At 54.2% G+C, this 22,151-nt stretch overlaps 9 protein-coding genes across 9 annotated transcripts; 6 read left to right on the forward strand and 3 right to left on the reverse strand.

Annotated features, from left to right (window-relative positions):
* The first annotated feature begins 92 nt into the window (after nucleotides 1-92).
* Nucleotides 93-1,139, forward strand: BU25DRAFT_414687 (uncharacterized protein). The gene has a single exon (XM_033707354.1). It carries the CDS (start codon nucleotides 191-193, stop codon nucleotides 713-715), a length of 525 nt encoding a protein of 174 aa, XP_033557373.1. The 5' UTR covers nucleotides 93-190; the 3' UTR covers nucleotides 716-1,139.
* A 112-nt stretch (nucleotides 1,140-1,251) lies between these two features.
* BU25DRAFT_350777 (uncharacterized protein) lies at nucleotides 1,252-6,369 on the reverse strand (the record flags this gene model as incomplete). Its single annotated transcript, XM_033703324.1, has 4 exons — nucleotides 1,252-2,204; nucleotides 2,251-3,672; nucleotides 3,723-4,345; nucleotides 4,520-6,369. 4 exons carry the CDS (start codon nucleotides 6,367-6,369, stop codon nucleotides 1,252-1,254), a joined length of 4,848 nt encoding a protein of 1,615 aa, XP_033557374.1.
* A 1,183-nt stretch (nucleotides 6,370-7,552) lies between these two features.
* BU25DRAFT_414688 (IMP dehydrogenase) lies at nucleotides 7,553-9,726 on the forward strand. Its single transcript, XM_033707355.1, has 3 exons — nucleotides 7,553-7,843; nucleotides 7,957-8,265; nucleotides 8,451-9,726. The coding sequence occupies exons 1-3, from the start codon at nucleotides 7,657-7,659 to the stop codon at nucleotides 9,590-9,592; spliced, it is 1,638 nt and encodes a 545-aa protein (XP_033557375.1). The 5' UTR covers nucleotides 7,553-7,656; the 3' UTR covers nucleotides 9,593-9,726.
* Nucleotides 9,727-10,129: 403 nt separating this feature from the next.
* BU25DRAFT_350747 (uncharacterized protein) lies at nucleotides 10,130-11,310 on the forward strand (the record flags this gene model as incomplete). Its single annotated transcript, XM_033703321.1, has 2 exons — nucleotides 10,130-10,203; nucleotides 10,251-11,310. The coding sequence occupies 2 exons, from the start codon at nucleotides 10,130-10,132 to the stop codon at nucleotides 11,308-11,310; spliced, it is 1,134 nt and encodes a 377-aa protein (XP_033557376.1).
* Nucleotides 11,311-13,820: 2,510 nt separating this feature from the next.
* BU25DRAFT_414690 (uncharacterized protein) lies at nucleotides 13,821-14,901 on the forward strand. Its single transcript, XM_033707356.1, has one exon. It carries the CDS (start codon nucleotides 13,957-13,959, stop codon nucleotides 14,476-14,478), a length of 522 nt encoding a protein of 173 aa, XP_033557377.1. The 5' UTR covers nucleotides 13,821-13,956; the 3' UTR covers nucleotides 14,479-14,901.
* A 231-nt stretch (nucleotides 14,902-15,132) lies between these two features.
* Nucleotides 15,133-17,112, forward strand: BU25DRAFT_434431 (MFS general substrate transporter; the record flags this gene model as incomplete). Its single annotated transcript, XM_033708859.1, has 3 exons — nucleotides 15,133-15,175; nucleotides 15,231-16,099; nucleotides 16,147-17,112. 3 exons carry the CDS (start codon nucleotides 15,133-15,135, stop codon nucleotides 17,110-17,112), a joined length of 1,878 nt encoding a protein of 625 aa, XP_033557378.1.
* A 1,444-nt stretch (nucleotides 17,113-18,556) lies between these two features.
* Nucleotides 18,557-19,531, forward strand: BU25DRAFT_300259 (alpha/beta-hydrolase; the record flags this gene model as incomplete). Its single annotated transcript, XM_033701974.1, has 2 exons — nucleotides 18,557-18,934; nucleotides 19,013-19,531. Coding segments are annotated over 2 exons (897 nt in total), but the record flags the coding sequence as incomplete, so codon positions are not given.
* A 245-nt stretch (nucleotides 19,532-19,776) lies between these two features.
* BU25DRAFT_184490 (uncharacterized protein) lies at nucleotides 19,777-20,296 on the reverse strand. Its single transcript, XM_033700948.1, has one exon. It carries the CDS (start codon nucleotides 20,224-20,226, stop codon nucleotides 19,930-19,932), a length of 297 nt encoding a protein of 98 aa, XP_033557380.1. The 5' UTR covers nucleotides 20,227-20,296; the 3' UTR covers nucleotides 19,777-19,929.
* A 155-nt stretch (nucleotides 20,297-20,451) lies between these two features.
* On the reverse strand, nucleotides 20,452-21,804 carry BU25DRAFT_434434 (uncharacterized protein; the record flags this gene model as incomplete). The annotated part of the gene is made up of 1 exon (XM_033708860.1): nucleotides 20,452-21,804. The coding sequence occupies one exon, from the start codon at nucleotides 21,802-21,804 to the stop codon at nucleotides 20,452-20,454; it is 1,353 nt and encodes a 450-aa protein (XP_033557381.1).
* Nucleotides 21,805-22,151: the final 347 nt, after the last annotated feature.

A 22,151-nucleotide genomic window follows, 5' to 3' on the forward strand; every position in this document is an offset into this window, starting at 1 on the left:
AAGCCCTGAAGCTCGGAAGCTCTTCCGCCAAGATCACATGCCCGCGCGATCCCGCCCCGCGCGTCCTCAACGCGTCTTCTCTACAACCGCCACATTGATTTCCATCGAACCGCACTAGTCTCCTACCATCCAATCCCACAACCCGACCGGAGCTCTCCAACAATCCACCCTGCTCGGCTTCCCACCCACGATGGCACAACCCACCCCTCAAACATGGACGCTCCGCTTCAAATCCCACCGCACCACTGTCCTGCTGCACATCGACCCACTCAACACCTTCGACACAGTCAAATCCGCCCTCTACACCGCACTCCAGGAAACCGGCCTGCAAGCCACCGAACACGGGCCCTCGATCTCGCTCCCCGCCTCGCCCTCGGACATCCAACTCGGCCGGCCCGTTGACCCGCTGGATCCCAGCCAAGGCTTTGTGTTGGCAGAGTGGGAGACACCTGCTTCGGACGACGAGGTTGCAATCGAAGAGGAAGGAAAGGGGAAGGGCAGAGCTGCTGCAAAGGGGAAGAAGCAAGGGGCGGGGGATGTAAAGGATTGTCCCAAGGGCGCAGGGCTGAAAGACGGCGCGGTGTTGGCGTTCAGATGGGAGGGTGACGGGACGAAAGAGGAGGCGAGCTGGGGTGTGCAGCTCGCGAGCTTTGAGGACGCGTATGGAGTGCAGAATGAGATGGACGTTGGTGGGCGAGCGGAGTTCGAGGGGTGAGACGGGTGGTGTGGTGAAAAGCACTGGGGAATCGAGAGCGAGCGTCTGAAGGCTGGGAAGAAGCTCCTACCTGTGCTTCAGTGGGTGTCGATCATGGGAACATGCTTGGCAGGCTGCTTTGGCTGGAGCAAAGGGTGTGGGAGACCAAGAGGGGATCGACAAAGATCGGAGGCATGCACATCAGGGTGCATACCGCCTGTGACCGAAAGCTTGCCTCTCGTGGTGCACACAACCAACGCCACGGCAAAGTGGAACGGAAACAACGCCCCAACAGCATCACGTCCGGGTAGCTAAGGGAGCCTTTGGGTGGTCGGTCAACAGAATCACGAGAATAGAAGCAGAGAGAAGCATATGCGAAAGCGTCATATTCTCATCATATCATGACTACCCAAACCCATAGTATCTCCAAAACACCATTACCAGCCAACAAACCAGACCATGCAAACGTAAAACAATGGTATCCTTCCGCTCTGACTCCTCCCCACCCAATAACCCCATTTTCTCCTCAAAGCCCACCCCTCTTACGAAATCCCGCCCTACTCATCGCGGTAGAACTTCTTGAAAATCAAATGCAAAAACAAATTAACATTAACCCTGACGGCCCCCTGCCCACTCCCATCCTTGCCCTCGCCGAACAAATTCATAAACTGATGGTTATCAAACTGCGCCTGCAGCAGCCCGTCAAGCGGGACCTCTGCAAACGCACCCGGAATCATCATGCTGCCCTGGCTCCCCTGGATCTCGAAGATGCCCGTCTGGTTCGAGCTGAAGGTAACCTCGAGACGATCCCATGCAGATTCCGGGTACCCGTTCCAGGACACCAGGATGCCCTTTTGCGCGAGGTTGCGCGCGGAGTATTTAAAGGAGCCGAAGCGGTAGGCGCGGCCTGTGGATTTGAGTTCGCGCATGTGGTTGTATTGGCGGGTGAAGGGGAGGAGGAATTTCTTCTTGCCCTTCTTGGATTGCAGGGTCACCATCGCTTGCTCGATGTAGTCGTTGTAGCTCTTGAGCTGTTGCTCGAGGAAGTGCGCCTTCTCGTCTAGTGCTGCAAGCGTAGTGCGTACACCCTCCATCTCGCGTGCGCGCTCCATGCGGCGTCGGTGCTTGGTGCGGATGTCCACGGCGATGGCGTTGAGCAGGTCCTGGTAGTTGTTGTGGGGGGAGATGCGGCCAGCGCGTTGGAGTTGGACCATGTTCTCCAGGCAGTATTGCTTCAGTGTGGGGTAGTCGAGTTCCAAGACAGAGTTAGATCCCATGTCAGTGGTGTACGTGGAGGCGGCTGACGATCGAACGGCGCTGTGCTTGCGGTTGCGGTCCTTCCTCTGCGCAGCGAGTTCTTCACGAACGAGTGCGTCCCATCGGTCTTCGTCTTGTGGCGTGACGGGTTTGCACAGAATCTCTGTGAGGTTGGCACCGGTCTGGACGCGGATGATGTACAGTGCGTAGCGCTTCGTCTCCATAAACAGTGACTTGAGGTGCGCATCGGGATCTAGTAATGTCAGTATCAATCGGCATGTGACTGTCGTGATGCCTACCTTCTTGTTCGTGGAACTTGGGATTCAGTGTCAGGGTGATTTCGGTCGAGCTAACGTGCAACAGCTCGTTCTCATTGTTTTTTGCGCTTCCCAGTTCACGGACAACCTCGCGGAGGGGATCGTCTTGGGAAGGACAGAGGGTTGGGAGGTCATCGATAACAAGGTTGTGAATGGCGAAGACGTCTGCAAGCTTGATGTATAGCGTTGGCTTGGTGCGAGCAAAGAGATCGTTGAACTCATCGATCTCGAAGTATGTCTCGGCATCGCGTACGTTGATGAGGTTCGACCAGATATCCTGCAGACGGTCGATAGCTTCGGTAATATAGCTGTTGAGTGGTTGCAAGTAGAGGTCTTCACCGCCAAACAGCTTTCCTGCCGCTATTTGCCCAAGCACCTTGCCAACAGCATTGAGGTTGCGGCCCATGACGTTAGACAGACCGCGGTCGACCACACCCCAGTGCTGAGGCTGAGCGAGGGCAGGTTGAATGTAGGATCGCCATACCCAATGGCCTGCAACCTGAAGAAGCTGCTCTTGCGGTTCGTACGGGAACTTCTGGTGCAGCTCCTCGAACATCTGTTGGGTAAGATAGCGGACACCATACGGCATCCGGTGAAGTACTTCCTCAAGCATTGAGAAGTATTGGTCTGCAACGTCTCTAAGGTCCTGGAGGTTGTGAATGAACGTAGCTCGTGTCTCTTGATCCTTGAGCGCCATGTCTCGTGTTACGTTCGGGTCACGTCGACTCTGTTGACCGGTGCGGAGCTCCTCGTTGTTGATTGCAGACTTGTAGATCTGCATAGGGTCGCTCTCGAGATCCAGCTCCTCGTTGTCAATGATGTTCTCACGGATGACAGTGCCCAGAAGCTCCTTCAAGAACTTGCGGTCTCGGGGCGAACGAACAAAGCTGCCGAACAGCTTTGTCCAGAAGAAGTTTCCACGCGTGAATTCCTGTAGTGTTGCGCAACCGTCGATTTCCTCCTTTAGAGATCTTGCCATAAGCTTCAGTAGCCAATACTCTTCTCTCCGCTTCTGGGCCAGACCGAACAGGCTCATGGTCAACTGCTCAATGCGTTTAGTGTCCTTTTCCTCAAGGCGCTGTTCGCGTACGCGCCTGAACAAACGTGCCAGGTATTGAGGCTGTGTCTGAAGAGTAAAGAACAACTCTTGGTACTGCTCGAGCTTTCTGCGCGAAGTCTTGTTGAGCGCCTTCAGATCGAACGGATCCTTGGAAGATATGTCCTTGCTGCTAAGAAGTGTGCCGACGTGACCTCCGAAGTGCTTCTGGTGCTTGACGACCTCGTCCAATGTGATCTTGTTCTTGACTAGCAACGCGATCTTGATGTCCAACTGATCGACGTATTGCTCAGCAAGTTCGTTTTGTCGTACGTGCTGAACCACGGTCTTTCGCAGGCGCTCAAACTCTGCACTACGGTCAGCATGTTTCCAACCAATAAATATGCTGTAACCCTACCAATCTCTTCATCAAAGTCGATGTCGCTGTCATTGAGCAAGTGGACAAAGTTTTTCACGGTTGACACCGGTGGGTTCTTCCCGCTTGTCAAGCTCTTGTATGCCTCGCCCTGTTGTCGACCACGAACGAAACTCTGAATCTTGATGACCTTCTCCATATTCTCTCTGTAGAACTGTTGCTTCTCCGCATGCTTCTGGCGGACAACCATAGCACGTGCCAGCGCCTGAAGTTCGACGACAGCCTCTTCGTGCTCCTCGAGTTGGCCAAGCTGCATGCCGATCTCCAGGCGAAGCAACATGCCGCGTGCGTCTCCTTGAAGCTGAGTGATCTCTGGCTCTTGAGCGTTGAGCTGGCAGAGTATATCATAGGTTCGCTGCCTCTGCACGAATCCTCGACTTGCCGATTGAAGGTCGACGAATGCTGGTGTCTGTGCCTGCAGAGCCTTGAGGTCAGAGAAGTGCCTTTGCCGTGAAAGGAAACCACGAATGTAAGCCTGCAAGGAAAGTACAGTAGTTTCTTGCTCGCGCAACTGCGCAAGCGTGTTTGCAGTTTCTGATCGTATACGGCCACCTCTTGCGATCGCTTGTAGATCGGTGATCTGCGGCTCTTCGGCGTGGAGCGCACTCATCGTCAACCCAAAGCCGACTCTCGAGGCATTGCCCCGGATCTTGGATTGGATGTCGATGACCTGCGGTTCCTCGGCGTAGAGCGCACTCATCATCTGCCCGAAAGCAACCCTGTAGTCATTGCCGCGGATCTTAGACTGGAGGTCTGTGATTTGCGGTTCTTCCGCATACAATGCACTCATCAATTGTCCGAAAGCGATTCTCGCGACATTGCCGCGAATCTTGGACTGAACAGCGGACCAATCGACTGACGTGCTTACCAGTTGGTCTTGCATATCGGCATTCTGCTTCCTAGCGAGAATACCTCGGGCAGCCGCCTGCAAGAGAGTAACCATTTCCTCGTGTTGGCGAAGGTTTTCCTGGTCGGCTCGTAGTTCCTGTCGTAGAAGTGCCGCTCGAGAGACGGCCTGAAAGTCTGCGATGTGCGCCTCGTGGGCTTGCAGCTCAGCCCATTCGCGATCGACCTGATGGCGAAGAAGGGCGCCACGAATCATAGCTTGGATGTGGACAGTTGCCGGCTCGGTGTCCCGTGTCTCTGCGTATCGGTCGCCTACACGGAGTCGTTCCAGTGCTCCTCGGATGGCTGCTTGGAATTGTCGTATCCCGTGCTCGTGTTGCTGTACTTTCGACTTGGTGTACTGGACCTGTGCTCTGGCTTTGCGTCCGCGGAACAGGTTCTGTACCTTGAGCACCTGCGCTGTGTTGTCTCGCCAGAAGTCCTCCTCGCCCCGTTTCCTGGATCGGACAAGGTAACCTCTGGCAGCGCTCTGGAGGTTGATTGCAAAGCGTCGCATGTCCAGACGGTAGTATGCGATCTGCCTTGCCCAATCTCCACGAATGCGGGATTGCAAGTCTGCGATGAGATGCTCGTGGTCCCAGAGCTCTTGCATCATGTCGCCCAGGCGCATACGCACCAACGCTCCTCTCATCTGTGCCTGCAAGTCCAAGATCATCGGTTCGCTCTCGCCCAGCTCGCGGTCGATGCGATCCTCTTCTGACTCCACAGGCTCCGGCTCAGGCTCTGGCTCGACGTTGAAGTTCGCCGACATGCCAGAGAAGTTGGGCATGCTGACACCCGACTTGTCCAGCCCCTTCTGTGTAGCCTCCAGTTCATGATCCTCGAATTGCAGCTTGCCGACCAAGTTGCCGATGCGGAAGTCGACGATGCCCTTTCGGAACAGCAACCACGACAGAGCATGGATACAGTAGATGACCTTGGGGACATTCTTCTTTTCGTAGAGATCGATGAGTTCGAACTGGAACAGGTCCGGCAACTCGACCTCGGCCAGGAAGTTGAAGAAATGGGCATAGTTGTTAGAATGCCGATACTGCAACTTCGGATCGCGGAATATCCGCAATGGCTGACCTTTGATCGATTGTACGATCTCTGCCAACGTCACGCCGTTCCGCAGCGCCTCTTCCAACTCAACAGCAGGCGGCAGCTCCGAGTCGATGATGTCCTCCATCCACTCCTTGGCTTCTCCAATATGACAAAGGTACTCGTATGCCTGCAAGAACTGGCGTTGCTGATCCATCCAGTTGCTTCGAGCCCAGGAGGACTGTGTCTTCTTCTCCCGTTGCTGGTCAGTCCGCTGCAACCGCCGTCTCCCATGCAGTCCAACCACTTCTTGCTCGGGTGACTTGATGCTGAAGTCGCTTTCGCTGCCTGAGTCTGCGAACTTGGAGAGAGTGCGCAGATGGCCTGTCGCTGATTTCTGCAGACTCTGCAAGACAGGCTTCTCGAGGTGTGTAGAAAGAGGCCGAGACGAATGGTCGCGGGCGGGTGCGCGTATCGAGTCTGCGCGAGAGACGGCGATGGACAGCGGCCGCGGCTTCGAGGGCGGTGAGGTAGGCGAGCTTGGCCCATCGAAGGGCTGATACCGGATGTTCTCGACGCTTTGTGACCGGCTGTGCGAGAGCGATCGTGTGGGACTGCCTGACGAGGTCGACGCGCGCTTTTCGGGGGAAGGTGGAGGCGAGCTCTGGGGGGCCTGCGATAGTGGACGCAGTGCCTTGCGCATACTAGCATATGTGCTGCCGGCATTGGTGTCGTCTGAGCTAGCGTAGTAGCTCTCAGTGCGCGGTTGCGACAGTGCTGTGGCCTCGCTCATGCCGCGGCGGTGGCCCAGTGCAGAGCCAAAGCCGTTCGAAGCACTGCTCGACTGCGTGCTCGAGCGGCTGGGTGCGTTGTTTGAGTGTGTGGAGGAGCCATTGGGCGCTGTCGAGGCCTGGCGGAGCGGGGAGGGCGAGGCGGTCGAGTGCCCCAGTCTCGTTCGCGGGGTGTACGAGTTGTAGCTCATGGCGCAGTCAACAGTTGGCGAGTGTCGAATGTCAGATGGCGCAACATGTGTTGTACAGATGGGAGGGTATTATGTCGAGCCTTGCTGCGCTCGCAGTGCAAGAGGCCGTTATAGAGGCCGCGATATTATTACAGGGTATGTCGGCAAGTCGAGTGAAGCTGGAGGCGCCTGCCGTCCAAAACAAAGGCCAAACAGACTCTCTCAGCGAGTCGCAAAAGTCCAGCGTCCAGGCGCTCGCACTCCCGCAGCCAAAGAAAGTAATGTGGAGTGTGGGATTAGGATGGCAGATGTCACGGCGGAGGTGAAGCTGGAATTGGAGGTGGTGCAGTCCGAGCGCCAGCGTTGTTTACCATCCATGCTGTGTTGTGGGCGCGTTGCCGTGGCCGATTCGGCAGAAAATCACTTCCTTCCCGTCGCACCGACAAACCTTGGAAGCTGGACGCTGGAAGCTGGACGCTGGAAGCTGGACGCTGGAAGCTGGACGCCCTCAACAGGCTTGATCTGTTGTGGTGGTCATCACTCGGCATCTACCATCGTGCTTTCATTTCAGCCAGTTCTCGTGGTGTTCGTGATGATGCCAGCAATCATTGTTCTTCTGTCCCAGCCAGCGTGTACAACACAAGTGCTCGAGTTCATCTTCCCAACCGCTCAGCCACACCACTGGACACGTCTTCAACCGGACCATCGGAGGTCGATCAAACCAGGCCTTGATGAGTTGTGGTTGCAGATCCTGATGAACTCCCTCCAAGCCCACGCGTCTGAGCAGACGCGGTTGGGCGGTACATCACGTGAAAGGATTCTGCCGGGTATGAGGGGAGGCTGCGGCCGAATTCGGCTAGCGCACTCACGCCTTCCACAAAAACTTTCGGCTCGCCGCCATCCTCTTGCTCTTGGGAAAAGTTCACTTTTTCCCGGCCAAAGTCGTAAATCCACGTACTGAGGTCTATTTCTTCACGTCACCTTTTCAAGCACTTCTCTGTTCCTCGAGAAGTCTTTTTTACTTGCAAAATGACTATCCAGAACGGCGACGCCATGACCGACACTACCACCAACGCCTTGGACTACACCAAGGCGCTTGAGGTGCTCAAGAACGAGTACCAGGAGCGCGACGGCATTGACGTCAAGACACTCATCGATTCCAAGAAGAACGGTGGTCTGACCTACAATGACTTCCTCATGCTCCCTGGCTACATCGGTGCGTAGTCCTCGCAGCCAGCTGAAATCCCAGCCCCGCCGCACTTTGACACAAGTGCGCGAAAGGGATTTCAGGCCGCATGCGACGCAAACCGCGATCTAACACGGAATCAGGCTTCCCTGCCGCCGACGTCAACCTCGATACCCCCATCACGAAGCGCATCACCCTCAAGACTCCCTTCGTCTCCTCGCCCATGGACACAGTCACCGAGCACAACATGGCTATCCACATTGCTCTGCTCGGAGGTCTTGGTGTGATTCACCACAACTGCTCTCAGGACGACCAGGCCGAGATGGTCCGCAAGGTCAAGCGCTTCGAGAACGGCTTCATCCTGGACCCCATCGTCATCTCCCCCAAGACCACAGTCGCTGAGGCGAAGGCCTTGAAGGAGAGGTGGGGTTTCGGTGGTTTCCCAGTCACCGGTAAGCCGCCCTCGTCATGTTTGCGCACCCCTCTCGATGATGCTTCAACTTCATTCATAACTTTCGTTCATCCGCAACGGTTCCGCCGTGCTGTGGAGACCATGATTATCTTTCTGATCGCGAATCCCTACTGCTTCTCGTCTTACTTGTTGGAAGCGTGCAGAGTCGCTAACAAAGACTTGCAGAGGACGGCAAGCTCCGCTCCAAGCTCATCGGCATCATCACTCCTCGTGACATCCAGTTCCACGACAACGTCAACGACCCCGTCACCGCTGTCATGTCCACCGACCTCGTCACCGCTCCTCACGGCGTTGACCTCAAGGAGGCCAACAGCATCCTGAACAAGTCGAAGAAGGGCAAGCTCCCTATCGTCGATGAGCAGTTCAACTTGATTGCGCTCTTGTCGCGCTCCGACTTGATGAAGAACCTGAACTACCCCCTCGCATCCAAGCTCCCTCACTCCAAGCAGCTCATCGCTGCCGCCGCTATCGGTACCCGACCTGAGGACAAGATCCGTCTACAGAAGCTTGTTGATGCTGGCCTTGACATTGTCATCCTCGACTCTAGCCAAGGTAACTCCATGTACCAGGTCGAGATGATCAAGTACATCAAGGAGAAGTACCCTGGTCTTGATGTGATCGGCGGAAACGTCGTCACTCGTGACCAGGCTGCTGCCCTGATAGCCGCTGGTGCTGACGGTCTCCGTATCGGTATGGGCAGCGGAAGTGCTTGCATCACCCAGGAGGTTATGGCTGTCGGACGTCCCCAGGCCACATCCGTCTACAACGTCACCTCGTTTGCCAAGCGCTTCGGCGTTCCTTGCATTGCGGACGGTGGCATCCAGAATGTTGGTCACATTGTCAAGGGTCTTGCCATGGGTGCTTCCACCGTCATGATGGGAGGTCTCCTCGCTGGTACCACCGAGTCTCCCGGTGAGTACTTCGTCAGCCGTGACGGTCAGCTCGTCAAGGCCTACCGTGGTATGGGCAGTATCGCCGCCATGGAGGACAAGAAGGCCGGAGCTGGTAACCCCGACTCCAAGGCCAGCAACGCTGGTACCGCTCGCTACTTCTCCGAGGGCGACCGCGTGCTCGTTGCCCAGGGTGTCTCTGGATCCGTCCAGGACCGTGGCTCCATTACCAAGTTTGTGCCATACCTGATGGCCGGTGTTCAGCACTCGCTCCAGGACATCGGTATCAAGAGCTTGACTGAGATGCACGAGGCTGTTGACAGCGGTGAGGTCAGGTTCGAGCTCCGCACTGCCAGTGCTCAAGCCGAAGGTAACGTCCACGGTCTGCACAGCTTCGACAAGAAGCTCTACTCGTAGACACAGATCTGGAAAGATCTGCTTGCATTGTAAGGGCGTTGGGTATGGCTTGAAATTTTAGACATGTGATGACGATTGATGGGCTATGTTATGGAGGATTAAATAGGCACCAAAAGCAATGATACCACGAACTATGTTCACTATTACCATCGACCGTCTTCTTCCAAGACTGCCTACTGAACGTGACGCTGTCGGATTGGTTGTCTTCGAACATAGATGCGATCTTGGCTGGCGCGCGACGTCACTTCGCGCCTTGCGAACGAACAACCTCGGCCCTTCCCCGCGTTTTTTTCCTCACACAACCACCGACAATGACACGCGCATTGTCAACCGACCGCGAGGCTAGCCATGCTCAGGCCGAGCACACCTTCTCGATCGCTCCTGGCTGACGCTCGATTCGCAATCACTCGTGCACATTGTTCAATACGCCCGTTGTGCAGCCTATCAGCCAGTCTACCTTCACTGCACTCAGGGTCAAGAGCTGTGTTCGGCTCAAGGCTACCATTGCAAAGGAAATTGACCATACAGCAGCGCAGCATGTCGTCTCCAGCAGATCATCAGCCTTCGAAGAAGCCTATGAAAGAAGCTCCTGTTCCAAGACCAAGCTCAAGGTACGATTCTAGGCGCGTTGGTTCACTCTACACACTGATCCACCTAGCGTACTCCTAATTTCTCCTACGAACCAAATTCTACTCCTCCATCGAGTCAAAAAGGCGTCCAGCTTCGCCTCCGCGCATGTCTTCCCTGGCGGCGCATTGTCTAAGACCCACGATGGTGACATACCAGATGTGAACGACCCGGGACGACACCAAGATGGCCCGGCATACCGACTCGCCGCAATCCGCGAAACATTCGAGGAGTGCGGGATCCTCCTCGCAAAAAGCAAAACCACCGGAAAACTATTCACAGGCATCAGCGACGAAGAAAGAGAACAAGGTCGCCGTGCCGTACACTCAGGCACCGTAAAGTTCACCGACCTCCTCGAGAAGTGGGGCGCGCTCCCCGACACATCCAGCCTGATCCCCTTCACGCGCTGGATCACGCCGCCAAACGTGCCCAGGCGCTTCTCAACACAAATGTACATCTACTTCCTCCCCTTGAACTCCACGTCGCCCACCAAGCGTGCCGCACCAGCGGGCACGCCCCCCGAGTCTGGCGTCGAAGAAGAAGACGAACTCGTGATACCGAATCCAACGCACGACGGGGGCATCGAACATACCGCTGCACGCTTTTTGCCGCCGAATAAGTGGATTGATTTGGCGAGAAGGAATAGGATTATTTTGTTTCCGCCGCAGTTCTTTCTCACGCTGTTGCTCTCCCCTTACCTCTCTGCAAACGTAACGAGTCCCTCTTCCCCAACTCCCTCGTACGAAGAACTCGCTCTCGAGCGCGAGAAACTCATGGACTTTTTTTCCAAACCGCGCACGTACGATGGACAACCCGAAGTCCCGCTCTCGGAAGCTTGCATCTCGCCGGTTGTACTGGGCAAGGGCGAGTATGGCGAGAAGGCGCAGGATGGTGTTGGCGGTGTGGATAAGCATACGGCGGTGCTTGTGCTGGATCGGCCGGGGAGGGAGGTTGAGGAGCAGGGGTTGAGTAGGAGGGGGATTAGGGAGTGGGTTGTTACTACAAAGTTTAAGGGGGAGGGACCGAGGGATGTGGATGTGCGGAAGAGGGAGGATGTGCTTGGGAAGGGAGTGGAGAAAGGGAAGCTGTAGGGAGTCGACTAACTCGATCAACTACGAATGAACTGAACACTGCGCATCGCCGTGCAGTCTGTGTAGTCCAATGGGCAAGTGCTGGCTTGAACTCGTGACACCTCCTTCCGAACAATGCTGACTCTCGGGAATGTATACAAGAACGACATGGGCAGGTGCTTACCTCTGTAGGGTCCGTTGATATGCGCACCGTGGGGCTGTCGTCGACCGCTCGGTGAACGCTCATGTTTCGATGATCATGTAGAGGTGGAGCGGCCGATACGTGTACTGCGAATAAGAACAAGGGACTCTGGAGAACCCATCTGAGATGATCGAGCTCCAGTCGTTCGTTGTTGTGGCATGTCGCAAGGCTCAGCGCCACCTGTTTTGGAGGCTGGAATTCTAAGGCAACCGGCCCAAATTGTGTGTAGCACTGCATGCTATACGGTAAGCGAGGAGTGCGTGTCGCAAGGCTGGGCGTTGTCGCATACTCTTAGAATGATGTTGTAGTGGATGAGACACTGCAGATAGCGGAACATGTCGCCAAGCGGACGCGACCAAAAGCGTGGTAGCGTGTTACTAAAGCGATCGATGTCTCGAGGGTTTTGACGACCTTCGGACCAAAAGCTCACAGGATTCAGAACAGCCAGAGGATGCACCGAAGTCGTCTGTATGGAAACAAGCCTGGGTCACTCCTGCCTCGATTGTAGGCTTTTATATAGTAGGCACGAAAGATCAAAAAGCTAGCAGAACGACAAGTGACTTTTTTCCCTAATCACAGCGCTACTGTGCACATTAGCCCACTTCTGCGTGTTCAACTGTCTCGATGGACGCGTTGCTGAGCGCGACGACGAGCAAATACCATTCCGTACGACTAGCATACCACAGAGCTATGTCACCACGATGTCCCTGGTCCTTGTCACAGCTTTCCATGCAGTGCTGGTGGCGTCCATCGGTGTATGCTACACACAACATATGTGGCAAACACTACGGCGCCGGCTTCTGGAGGTAGGACTCATTGAAGAGCTCTCCCTAATACGAGCAAATGCCTTGCGACTTTTCAACCCATCGCTTGTGCGGCACAAACCGAGCTTAATCATTGTCTCTGCAATCTCGTGGATCATAGCTATAGCCACTATATACCCAGCTGGAGCGATGACCGTGGACTTAGAGGCTGGCCAAATCTCCGACCAGTTCAATGTATCTGTCTTTCTGCCCAATGCGAACTCCAACTATGATGGAAACAGTTATGCAGATTATGCTCACTATCCTCCGTCTAGTTGTGACCCTTCCAAGACATGTATTGGATATCGGTAATCATTGCTATATTTTTCTTGGGAGCTAACCGGTATTGCAGTGGCTCTACCGATTCACTGAGCAATTTTGCATCAAAGGTGCTCATCGATGGCAAGATGCCCGAGCCGTCGAACTCTTTCAAGAGCAACGCGTCTTACGTTTTGAAGTTCAACGGGCCAGCGTTGCAGTGTAAAGAGACCAAAAGTTCCAATGTCACAGCTTCCATAGTGTTGCAGTAGTTGCAATAAATGAAGGTGTAACCGCGCAGGGCAGTCGGTCAGGGGGAAACCGCGCGAAGCAGTAGAATCAGTATACATAGTGTTGTTCTTGTTCAGTGTTCTGTCTCTCTCACCGGACCATCAGGATCTGTTTATATGATGTATCTGTCGTTCAGACAGAGGTGGAAAGGGCTTGTTGGAAAGGGCAAGAGCACTGCGCCAACACACGTGGCACACATGACCTCCATACTCCATAAACCGTCACACATAGCAGTGCGTGGTACAACTCCGACTGGGTCGGCGACGGGAACTAGGGGAGATTGTACAACGGAAGCCAATCTCCGGATATAAAGCTGGATCGGAGATTCCCCGGAAACATCGTACTACTCGACTCACCAAGTGAAAACTGGATGGGTTTTACATCCTGCCCCCGAGGTAGGTACAGCAAAGGTTCGTTCTAATGTGAGATGGCTGCAAACTCGTCCATGATAAGAGCTCTTACAGAAACGGACTGCAATGCAGCTGCCGCTGATATACCGTCAACATTACTTCCGTCAATGGGAGACAGGGTATTCGTTATACTACGGGCGAAGTCTGTCCGCTGTACCCGTTTGACTTGATTAGATAGGATTCCCTGTCACCGGATTGGGACTTTGTTCCCTTGCACTTCTGGGAAGAGCATGTTAACGTTTTGGCCTAGATAGACTCTTTGTTGAGGCATCTTGATGGAATACAAGGTACTTTGCAGGACGCGTTCTACTTTGATGAAGCTCGACTAAGAATGTGAAATCACTCGGCTGTCGAATGATCCTGTTGTGGAGGCATGCGAACCTGCATCAAACCCTATAAATGGATCAGTACTTGATGTTGACACAAGTAAGTTTGCGCGCTCTCTCCTGCATCATGTTGGCTCGCAGAGAGAATGAATATCTTCACACATGGAGAAACATGTATAGAAGCTGACTGTGTATAGTTGGGACAGTCTTCACTCTGTCATCTATGAGCAGAGAACCCTGTGCTATCCGCAACGGTACGAGGTACTTCAATATACCCGAAGTCATACTAAATGAGATCCTTGCCAATATAACCATATCGGTATTGAGTCTCAATCTGTGGCATGATGTCGCCAATGGCACAAGCACTCGCATCTACAATGTCTACCACTTCCAGCGCCATCTCAACTTTTTTTTGCCCGTACGATCTATGCCTCTTGTTCACCCTACCGATCGTTGCCACGGGTTTGATTGCTCTGCAACACAATGGAATCTCAGCTATCGATGGAGGTTTTCTCCGGATTCCGATGACAGCTGCGACTGGGCAAACCGTGGTCGAGACTACTGCGGGAAAGGGCTGTCTTGGCGGCTACGAGAATATACCAGTCGAGCTGAGGAAACTGAAGGTCCGCTTTGAAGAGCTGGTCACATACGAGACCACGACAGAAGATGTGAAGGCACCAGATACAGAGTCAGCAGCCACAAGTAGGGACCATCATGGCACAGAGGCCAATGAACCCGGCGAAGACATAACCTTGATGCGGTTATCGCAGAGGCGTGGGACTAGCGATGATCAAGACCAAACGGCCAGCCAGGCTGAAGTAGCCTCTGGGATTGAGAAGCACGATATGGAGAGGGCTTTGGCTCGAAGGGCAGGCTCTGGCGTATTCAGTGAGACCTAGCCTTTGCGTAGTGGAGATGAGCTAGGTGGCTCCTAACTTCGGTCATTGGAAAAGATCTGCATGCATCAATCCTACACACTCAAGGCAATATGATGGAGGTCTCTCGAAAGAACTAGGCCCAAAGTCCGGCGCTGAAAAGCTTGCAAAAGCTTGAGCAGAAGGGCCACAATGAAACGATTCGATAGCAAACGTCAGTTGAGTTGAGGATGACGATACTTGCACCCCTGTTCATCCGCGGTCGTGCCTGCATTGACGATGGACCCTAGCGTTCTTAGGACCGTTCCTTCCAGCTTCGCACCTGAGGGCTCTCATCAGAGGCTCTCATCAACACACAGAGGCTTTGAAACACCGTCATCAACATCACATGACACTCGACCTCATCGCGCATGGCAATTGCAACCTTCGGAGTTCGGAATAGTAGCGTGCAGGAGGAATGGACGGCTCAAGACGCGCAATTGGCGTTTCTGCACGCGCATGACCCTGGCCGGCTAGCCGTCACCGTCTCTTGCGGGGTGGATCCTCTCCGACTGCGGTCATAAGCAACAAGCTCCACCGCTATGGACGCGACTAAGACCCGAGGCTTACTGCCTCTCTCTTCAACTCTTTTTCTTTGCGACTGCTGCATAGCATGCGTCCAGAAACCACAGCACCATCATGACTGAACCCAAGCTCCCAGTCAAACAACTGGTCATACTTTGTAATCTACCCTCCGTCATAGTTGACGGCCTTCATGCATAGCTAACAAACACCAGCAATATGTCGATTCGCAGAGCCCATTGCCCTGACCTCAGTCTGGCCCTACGTCCCCGAACTCATGGAACGATTCGGCGTTCCTGAAAATGAAATTGCTCGCTGGGCCGGCCTCACCTCTGCCATCTTTTCGATATGCCAGGCCTTCACAGGCTTGATCTGGGGCGCAGCATCTGATCACTATGGACGAAAGCCAATCATACTGCTGGGTCTGTTTAACACTATGTGGACCATGCTGCTTTGGGGCTTCTCCACCAATCTGCCCATGGCGATGACGGCACGTGCGCTGCAAGGACTTGGCAATGGCAATGTTGGCATCCTTAGGACAACAGTTGCCGAGTTGTGTCCATGGAAGGAACTGCAGCCGAGAGCGTTCTCCGTAATGCCACTGGTGTACACAATTGGGGCCATCTTCGGTCCTACGTTGGGTGGTACGCTCTCGAACCCGCTGCGAATTGACCCACGCAAACCGAGAGGTGATGGACTGTTGGAGAGATTCCCCTACTGTTTGCCAAACATCGTGGCTGCAATCTTCTTCGCGATTGGAATCATTGTGGGCTGGCTCTTCCTGCAGGAAACGCTTGAGAACAAAAGAACCCATCAGGATCTGGGTCTCCGGACCGGCGCAAGGCTGACGACATCTGTGCGCAAGCTGCTCGGTATCGGAAGGAAAGGCGATCCTCTTGAACCGGAGCGCGAACCACTTCTAGGTCAACCGAAGACTGTGAACAGCTCGTCAACAATAGTCGATGCTACGGTCACCTTGACGAAGCCAGAGAAGCCCAAGATACGAGATGTCCTGACGTACCAGACGACGCTGAACCTAGTCGTGTACACACTTCTGGCACTCTATTCGATTGCGTACGATCAGGTAAGCGCATTCGCCGGATGGGATCTCCATGTACTGACATCACGTAGCTGATTCCTGTTTTCCTGCACCATCCTCCGCAAAAACTTGACGATCCCAACGTCAGCCTACCATTCAAGTTTGCCGGTGGCTTTGGTATCGACTCGCGACGTATCGGTGCTATGTTCACGTTCTTCGCCGTATCCTCAACACTATTCCAGTTTCTGCTGTTCCCACCACTTGCTCGCAACTTCGGTGTGCTCAATTGCCTTCGTATCGCCTTCTTGATCTACCCGATCATCTTCTTTGTCACGCCGTTCGTCAGTCTTATCCCAGATCATACTGCGAGGCAGGTGGCCATGGTTGCTCTGTTGGTCGTGCGCGGTCTCGCCGGAACCTTCGCTTTTCCAACTTCAACTATCATGCTCACCAACAGTGCTGCTAGTTTGCGGGTTCTGGGGACCATCAATGGTGTTGCGACCAGTGTGTCGGCTATTGGGCGCGCTTCTGGACCAGCTATCGGCGGTGGCTTGTTTACTTGGGGTGTCAAGCGAGGCTACATCATTGTACCTTTCTGGACTCTGACAGTCATCTCTTTGATTGCTTCGATACCAACCTGGTGGCTTGTGGAAGGCAAGGGATTTGGCGGCAGCGACGACTCCGAGAGTGAAGAGGAGGGTGTTGAGTCTATCTTCGAAGACGAAGAGAACATTACAGCACCAAAGGCGATACCCAAAGATATTGCTGCACAATCAGAGTCTGAGTTCGGTGAGCCCGGCGCTATACTCAGCTATACCAGCACGCGACGTTCAAGCGTAGCCATGTCCTTGGATGCAAGAGAAAACGATGATGTCGATGACCTTGAACGAAGGCGCTCATCTACCCAGCCGCAAGGTGTCAGGAGTCATTCTCGCGGAAGCAATATCAGAAGGAGGTCATCCATACCAATCGGTATGGGTAAAGGCTTGAGAAGATACAGTTCGAATTTGGGTAGTACGGGTGTTGATGCCAGTGGCACGAGTTGGGGTGGAAGGTAGACGTTAAATGCGACCTAACGCACATTCGGACGCCACACCTACAGCGTCGACAGCTTGGAAGTGCCATCAAGGCAAGCAAAGAGTTACGTCGAGGCAGACTCAGCCTTGCGCGACCAACGCATGCGGTTACTCAGCTGCCATGAATGTTCCAGAGCAACGCCGCATCACAACCTCGTCTCCAAATGTTGCTCTCCTGGGTGAAAAGTATCGACGTTGGCATCATACACTTGCATCAAAACTGCGGAACGGAACCATCTACTCCAAACCACAAGTACATCACAATATGGTTGCACGAGCCATTTGGACTCTCACTGCTCTACCTTGATGGTTGGCATTACCATTCGCGTAAAAGTGTGCCGGATTGCCGTAGAGCCGCTCGTTGTCCCCTGCGTGTTCGAAATGTCTTCCGCAGGTTGTGAAAGTAGTTTGGTATATCTCGATATAACACGCCAGGTCGACACTTCCCTACCAGCACCTCGAATGCTTACGGAACATCTGAAGCGGATGTCTGAAGACGTATACTTCAGTCAAAAATGCGACTCATACATACGTCTCAACAGTTCCCAACATCTACACATCCGCTTTCCAACTCACACTCGCCTTCGTCGACAGCTCTCTACATTTCAACGCAGCCTCGTAAGCCATATACCTTCATAATGTACATAGACACAATCATCTGTTACACCGGTTGCGGGCACGTAGAGACAATCCACAGCGGTTTCTGTCGCTAGCTGTATCAGGACCTTCAATCTATCAACCACCCGTACTATCTGAGCCAGCCTGGTATTCCCTGCAGGCAAGCTGTTAAGTGCGCGGCAATAATAAAGTATGATGTAAGAGATGGGCTTTGTCAACAGTGCAGCATGGCTTGGTATCGACAGAGGCCTCAGAAGTGGTAGATGTCGCAGGAGAAATTTGCTGGGCTTGAACGAGATGCGCGTGTTACGAGCCCAGGTGTATAGGCACGACGACGATCATGAAATTCGTGCAGCACCGAATAGCTCAAGGAACTTTTCTCTGACCACTTCCAACATACCTAGAATGTCTGACTAAGCATCGCAACATGAGGCCTCAAGAAGTAGCAACCATTGATGCTTCGAACACGGCGAGCGGCTTACCGACGTCGGGCAGCGACTTCCCGAAGCGCTCCGACAACAATTCGTTTGACAAGGCGCCCGTCAGCACCTTCCTTGGCCAACAACAGCGTGACCACATCTCCCGCATCTGAAGGAACACACTCATGTATCTTTCCGAGATTCATTCGTAAAGCTGTGTGACGCATTGCAGAATAAAAAGCAACATGCAACCCGTTCCCTCGCTACCCACAATCTTCCACTGAATACAGAGCATCGTTAACAACGAACTCCAACCTGGTGTACGAAGTATGGGATCCTTTAGAGGCCTCTATTACACCTTTGGTGCCCTAAGCACCGGCGCAGCAGCCTTCCTCTTCTCCTCCCGCAAGCCACCCTCACCACCCACAATCAAACTCCACGGCGCAGAAAACTGCAAATACATCCTTGACAACTCGCATTCACACACCTTCTCGCTCCCCGACGGCCGCAAGCTAGGATATGCGGACTACGGTGATCCAAATGGCAAGCCGATCCTGTATCAGCATGGAATCCCGGGGAGTAGGATCGAGGCGACACGGTATCATGATCTGGGGAAAGAGATGGGGTTGAGGATTATTAGCATTGATCGGCCGGGTCATGGGTGGAGTTCCCCTTTTGCAAGCTACCGCGGGCGAACGGTCAAGTCGTGGGCAGACGACGTCAACGCGCTGGCAGAACACTTGGAACTCAGTGAATATGCAGTTCTCGTAAGCCTTCCCTTCCTCGACCCCAACTTGCCCAGTTTCCGATGCAGAACCATGCACTGACGACACTGACGAGTGAAGGGCGTGTCCGGTGGCGGTCCTTATGCCTTATCCTGCGCCTACGGTCTCCCAAAAGACAGGCTTAAAGTCGTAAGTCTAGTCTGCGGCATTGGACCTCCAGACATCGGCATGTCGGGCGCCGGATGGCCTACCTGGCTGGGCTTCACAATCGGCTGGCGCTGGAGTCCACAAATCTTTCTGCGCTGGTTCTTCCAGCGCGACGCCGCCGACAGCCTCTCACTCCCCGACGAAGAGCGGCTCAACATGTTCCTCTCACTTGACCGAACCAAGGGGATGAGCGAGCAAGACAAGGCCTTTTTTGGAGATGAGGACGAGATGAGGGTTTATCTTGCTACGAGTAGGGAGAGTTTCAAGCAAGGGTTCGATGCAATGTGTAAAGACGGATACGTGATGTGCACACCATGGGGTTTCGCGATTGAAGAGATTCGCAAGGATCTGCCGGTTGTGCTGTGGTATGGAAGTAAGGACAAAAACGTGCCGCCGAATCACGGGCGCACGATTGCGAGGCGGTTGATGGGCAACGGGGAGGTGGTGAAGGAGGTAACTGACCAGGAGCCTTTGGAGTGGAATGAGGGGGAGAGGGTGAGATTGAGAATGTTGGATGATACGCATGCGAGTATTAGTATGAGGGATAAGAGGGGGTATCTGGTTGACATTTTGAATGCGTGGGGGAAATGAGTAGGTTGACGAGGTCACATAGGGCAGGGCGATCGCCACTCAAATGTTTGTGCTTAGAGAATGAGATACCCATCTTATTTTTTGATCTGGGTGCCTCCTTTGCGCTGGCGTCAAACTTGAGGGCGATCCATGAAATTTCCAAAAGATTCGAGGGCGAACAAGACTTGAGCGCGGATAAAGCTGTGTGTTACTCGTTGTCCTGAGACTGCTTACCTTGACGGAATCGACGTGACGCCATCTCATAGATCCCTTACTACCTCACTCCAGCGTCGCAGCATGGATCTCCAAGAACAAAGGCACTGCATGCTCGTCACCGTGTGAAAGCATTTAGGGGTATTGATGAACAGATCGATTCGGTCTAAGCAACCACAGTCACCGAAGGATTGAGGTGAGATGGAGTTGCAAAGCCAGCTATGTAGTGTAACGCCAGTATCCTCCCAGGGTATGTTGCCGTAGGGCCCGAAAATGCAAGACCGTGTACCTGAACGCCGTGTATGCAGGGGTATCTCCATCCATGTCCATCCCAGCCGCTCCATCGTAAGTCCTGAAAATCATCCTTGTCGTCGTCGCCGTATCATCTTCGTCTCTGCATGCCATCCGTAACAGCTATCGAACTCCTTCGAGCCCTGCTCTTGTCTACCTGTGGCCTGCCACCTCATGTAAGTCTAATGCTGCCAGAGCACGAACAAAACCCGTGCGCCGGAATGCAAAACGAAAGAAAGTGAAAACAAAGGCAGGCAAACAGAAATTCAAAACGAAGCTCAGTTTGCAAACATACCCCTAAACTTGGCACCGTTCTTGCGTTGGATCTCGCGCTTGGCGGCGCCGCTGGGCACAGTGAAGCCGCCCAGAACAGAAGAAACAGTGCCGGATGCAGGTGCAGGAGTAGTACTAGACGCAGGTACAGAAGTAGTACCAGACGCAGGTGCAGAAGCAGTCACCGAAGGCTTGCCAGAAGCGCCAGCAGTGACGGTTACGTACAGGATATCCGTGACCGTGACCACCTCGCCAGAGCCGGAAGTCGGCTCGGGCGCAGCGCTAGGACGGGTTGTCATAGTCGGGATGTTGGTGATCTGCGTGAGCGCCGGTGCGGTGGGAGCCGCAGACGCAGGAGCCTTGGACGACGAGTTCGCTGGCGCGCCAGAAGCGGCAGGCGCACCTCCAGTAGCAGTCGCAGAGCCAGAGAAGACAGGGCCAACCTCGCCCTGCAGCGCGTCGGTCATGATGGCCGTGCGGCTCGCAAAGTCAGATACCGCGATGGACATAGCGTCTTGCTGCGGGCCCAGGGCGTACATAGACTCAGCGTCGGCAGTGAGCGCGGTGTCGGCGGAGGTCACGTCGACGTCCATGCAGGTGGTGTAGTACTGATCTTTGCCGGTGGGCAGACCAGGATCGACATTAGGCGCTGTGTTCCACTGCCAGACCCAGTAGAAAGTGTACGGCTTGCCTTCGGGCGCGGTGTCAGGCACCTTGGCGTTGGTCTCGCAGAAGAGCGGGTAGTTGCCCGGCCCATCGGCGACCTGACCCATGGCGAAGTTAGGATCCGAGACGCGGCGCTCTTGCGAGATGGGTGTGTCATTCACCTCGTAGCAGCGGCCATCGTCGAAGTCGTTGGTTGCAAGGAGGGCGCCGCGCTTGTCGCCGCCTGAGCCGTCCTGGGTCCAGCGGAGGACGTCGACGAGCTTCTCATCCTCTTTGGGCTCCGTGGTGCCGTAGACGAAGACTGTGCCGCCTTTCTCAGGCTTGCCGAGACCAGTCGCGGGGTCGACCATGGTGACGTGACCGTTCTCCATGTAGCGCATGGCGACGAAGCCGCCGGCGACAGCTTGCAGGCGAGGGTACTTGTCTGAAGATTGCTCCTGCTTGGTCTGTGAAGTGTGACACAGTGGCGAGGTTTCGTCGATGAAAACCTTGGGTTGTACCGGTAGCAGCCAGTTCATGGAGTCGCCAGTGTAGCCAGTGTCTGTCTTGGAAACCATGCCGCGGGGGTAGCCATACTCGCCAACATACTCGCCCTTATCGTTGACGTTGCGAAGCTGCTCGATCCAGGTGTGACCCATAGTGAGAGGAGCGACGGCCAGCGCCGCCAGTGTTGTAGTGAAGATGCTCGGCATTTTGGTGTTTGTGTGTGCGTTTATTTTTTTTGGTGTATGAGTGGGGAAAGAGAGTAATGCGCTTTTGGTCCAGCCGAAACGCGTTGTTGGTATGCAAGCGGAAGTCGTGAAGTGCGGTCGCAAAGAGTGCGGTGTTCTGTTGAATTCTTGCAAAGTGGTCTGAAGAAGAAGGAAAGGCAATGGAGAGAAATTATCGGACGGTGAAGCAGTATTGAATGTGGCCTTGGCGACGACTTGATGAGCGCACAATGTAAGGTTACACGTGACCGGTTCCTCTTCACCTCGAACAGCGACAGCACTGTTGTTCAATAGAACAATGTAAGCGTGCAATATTAGACCTCCAGACA

The sequence above is a fragment of the Macroventuria anomochaeta genome, assembly GCF_010093625.1.
Source record: "Macroventuria anomochaeta strain CBS 525.71 unplaced genomic scaffold BU25scaffold_39, whole genome shotgun sequence".
NCBI classification, from domain to species: domain Eukaryota; kingdom Fungi; phylum Ascomycota; class Dothideomycetes; order Pleosporales; family Didymellaceae; genus Macroventuria; species Macroventuria anomochaeta.

Coding starts and splice junctions, on each gene's coding strand:
- BU25DRAFT_414690 (XM_033707356.1), top strand. CDS start 13,957: ATGTCTACCACTTCCAGCGCCATCTCAACTTTTTTTTGCCCGTACGAT.
- BU25DRAFT_184490 (XM_033700948.1), bottom strand. CDS start 20,226: ATGGAGCGGCTGGGATGGACATGGATGGAGATACCCCTGCATACACGG.
- BU25DRAFT_414688 (XM_033707355.1), top strand. CDS start 7,657: ATGACTATCCAGAACGGCGACGCCATGACCGACACTACCACCAACGCC. Junction 7,844..7,956: donor CATGCTCCCTGGCTACATCG/GTGCGTAGTCCT, acceptor ACACGGAATCAG/GCTTCCCTGCCGCCGACGTC. Junction 8,266..8,450: donor CGGTGGTTTCCCAGTCACCG/GTAAGCCGCCCT, acceptor AAAGACTTGCAG/AGGACGGCAAGCTCCGCTCC.
- BU25DRAFT_414687 (XM_033707354.1), top strand. CDS start 191: ATGGCACAACCCACCCCTCAAACATGGACGCTCCGCTTCAAATCCCAC.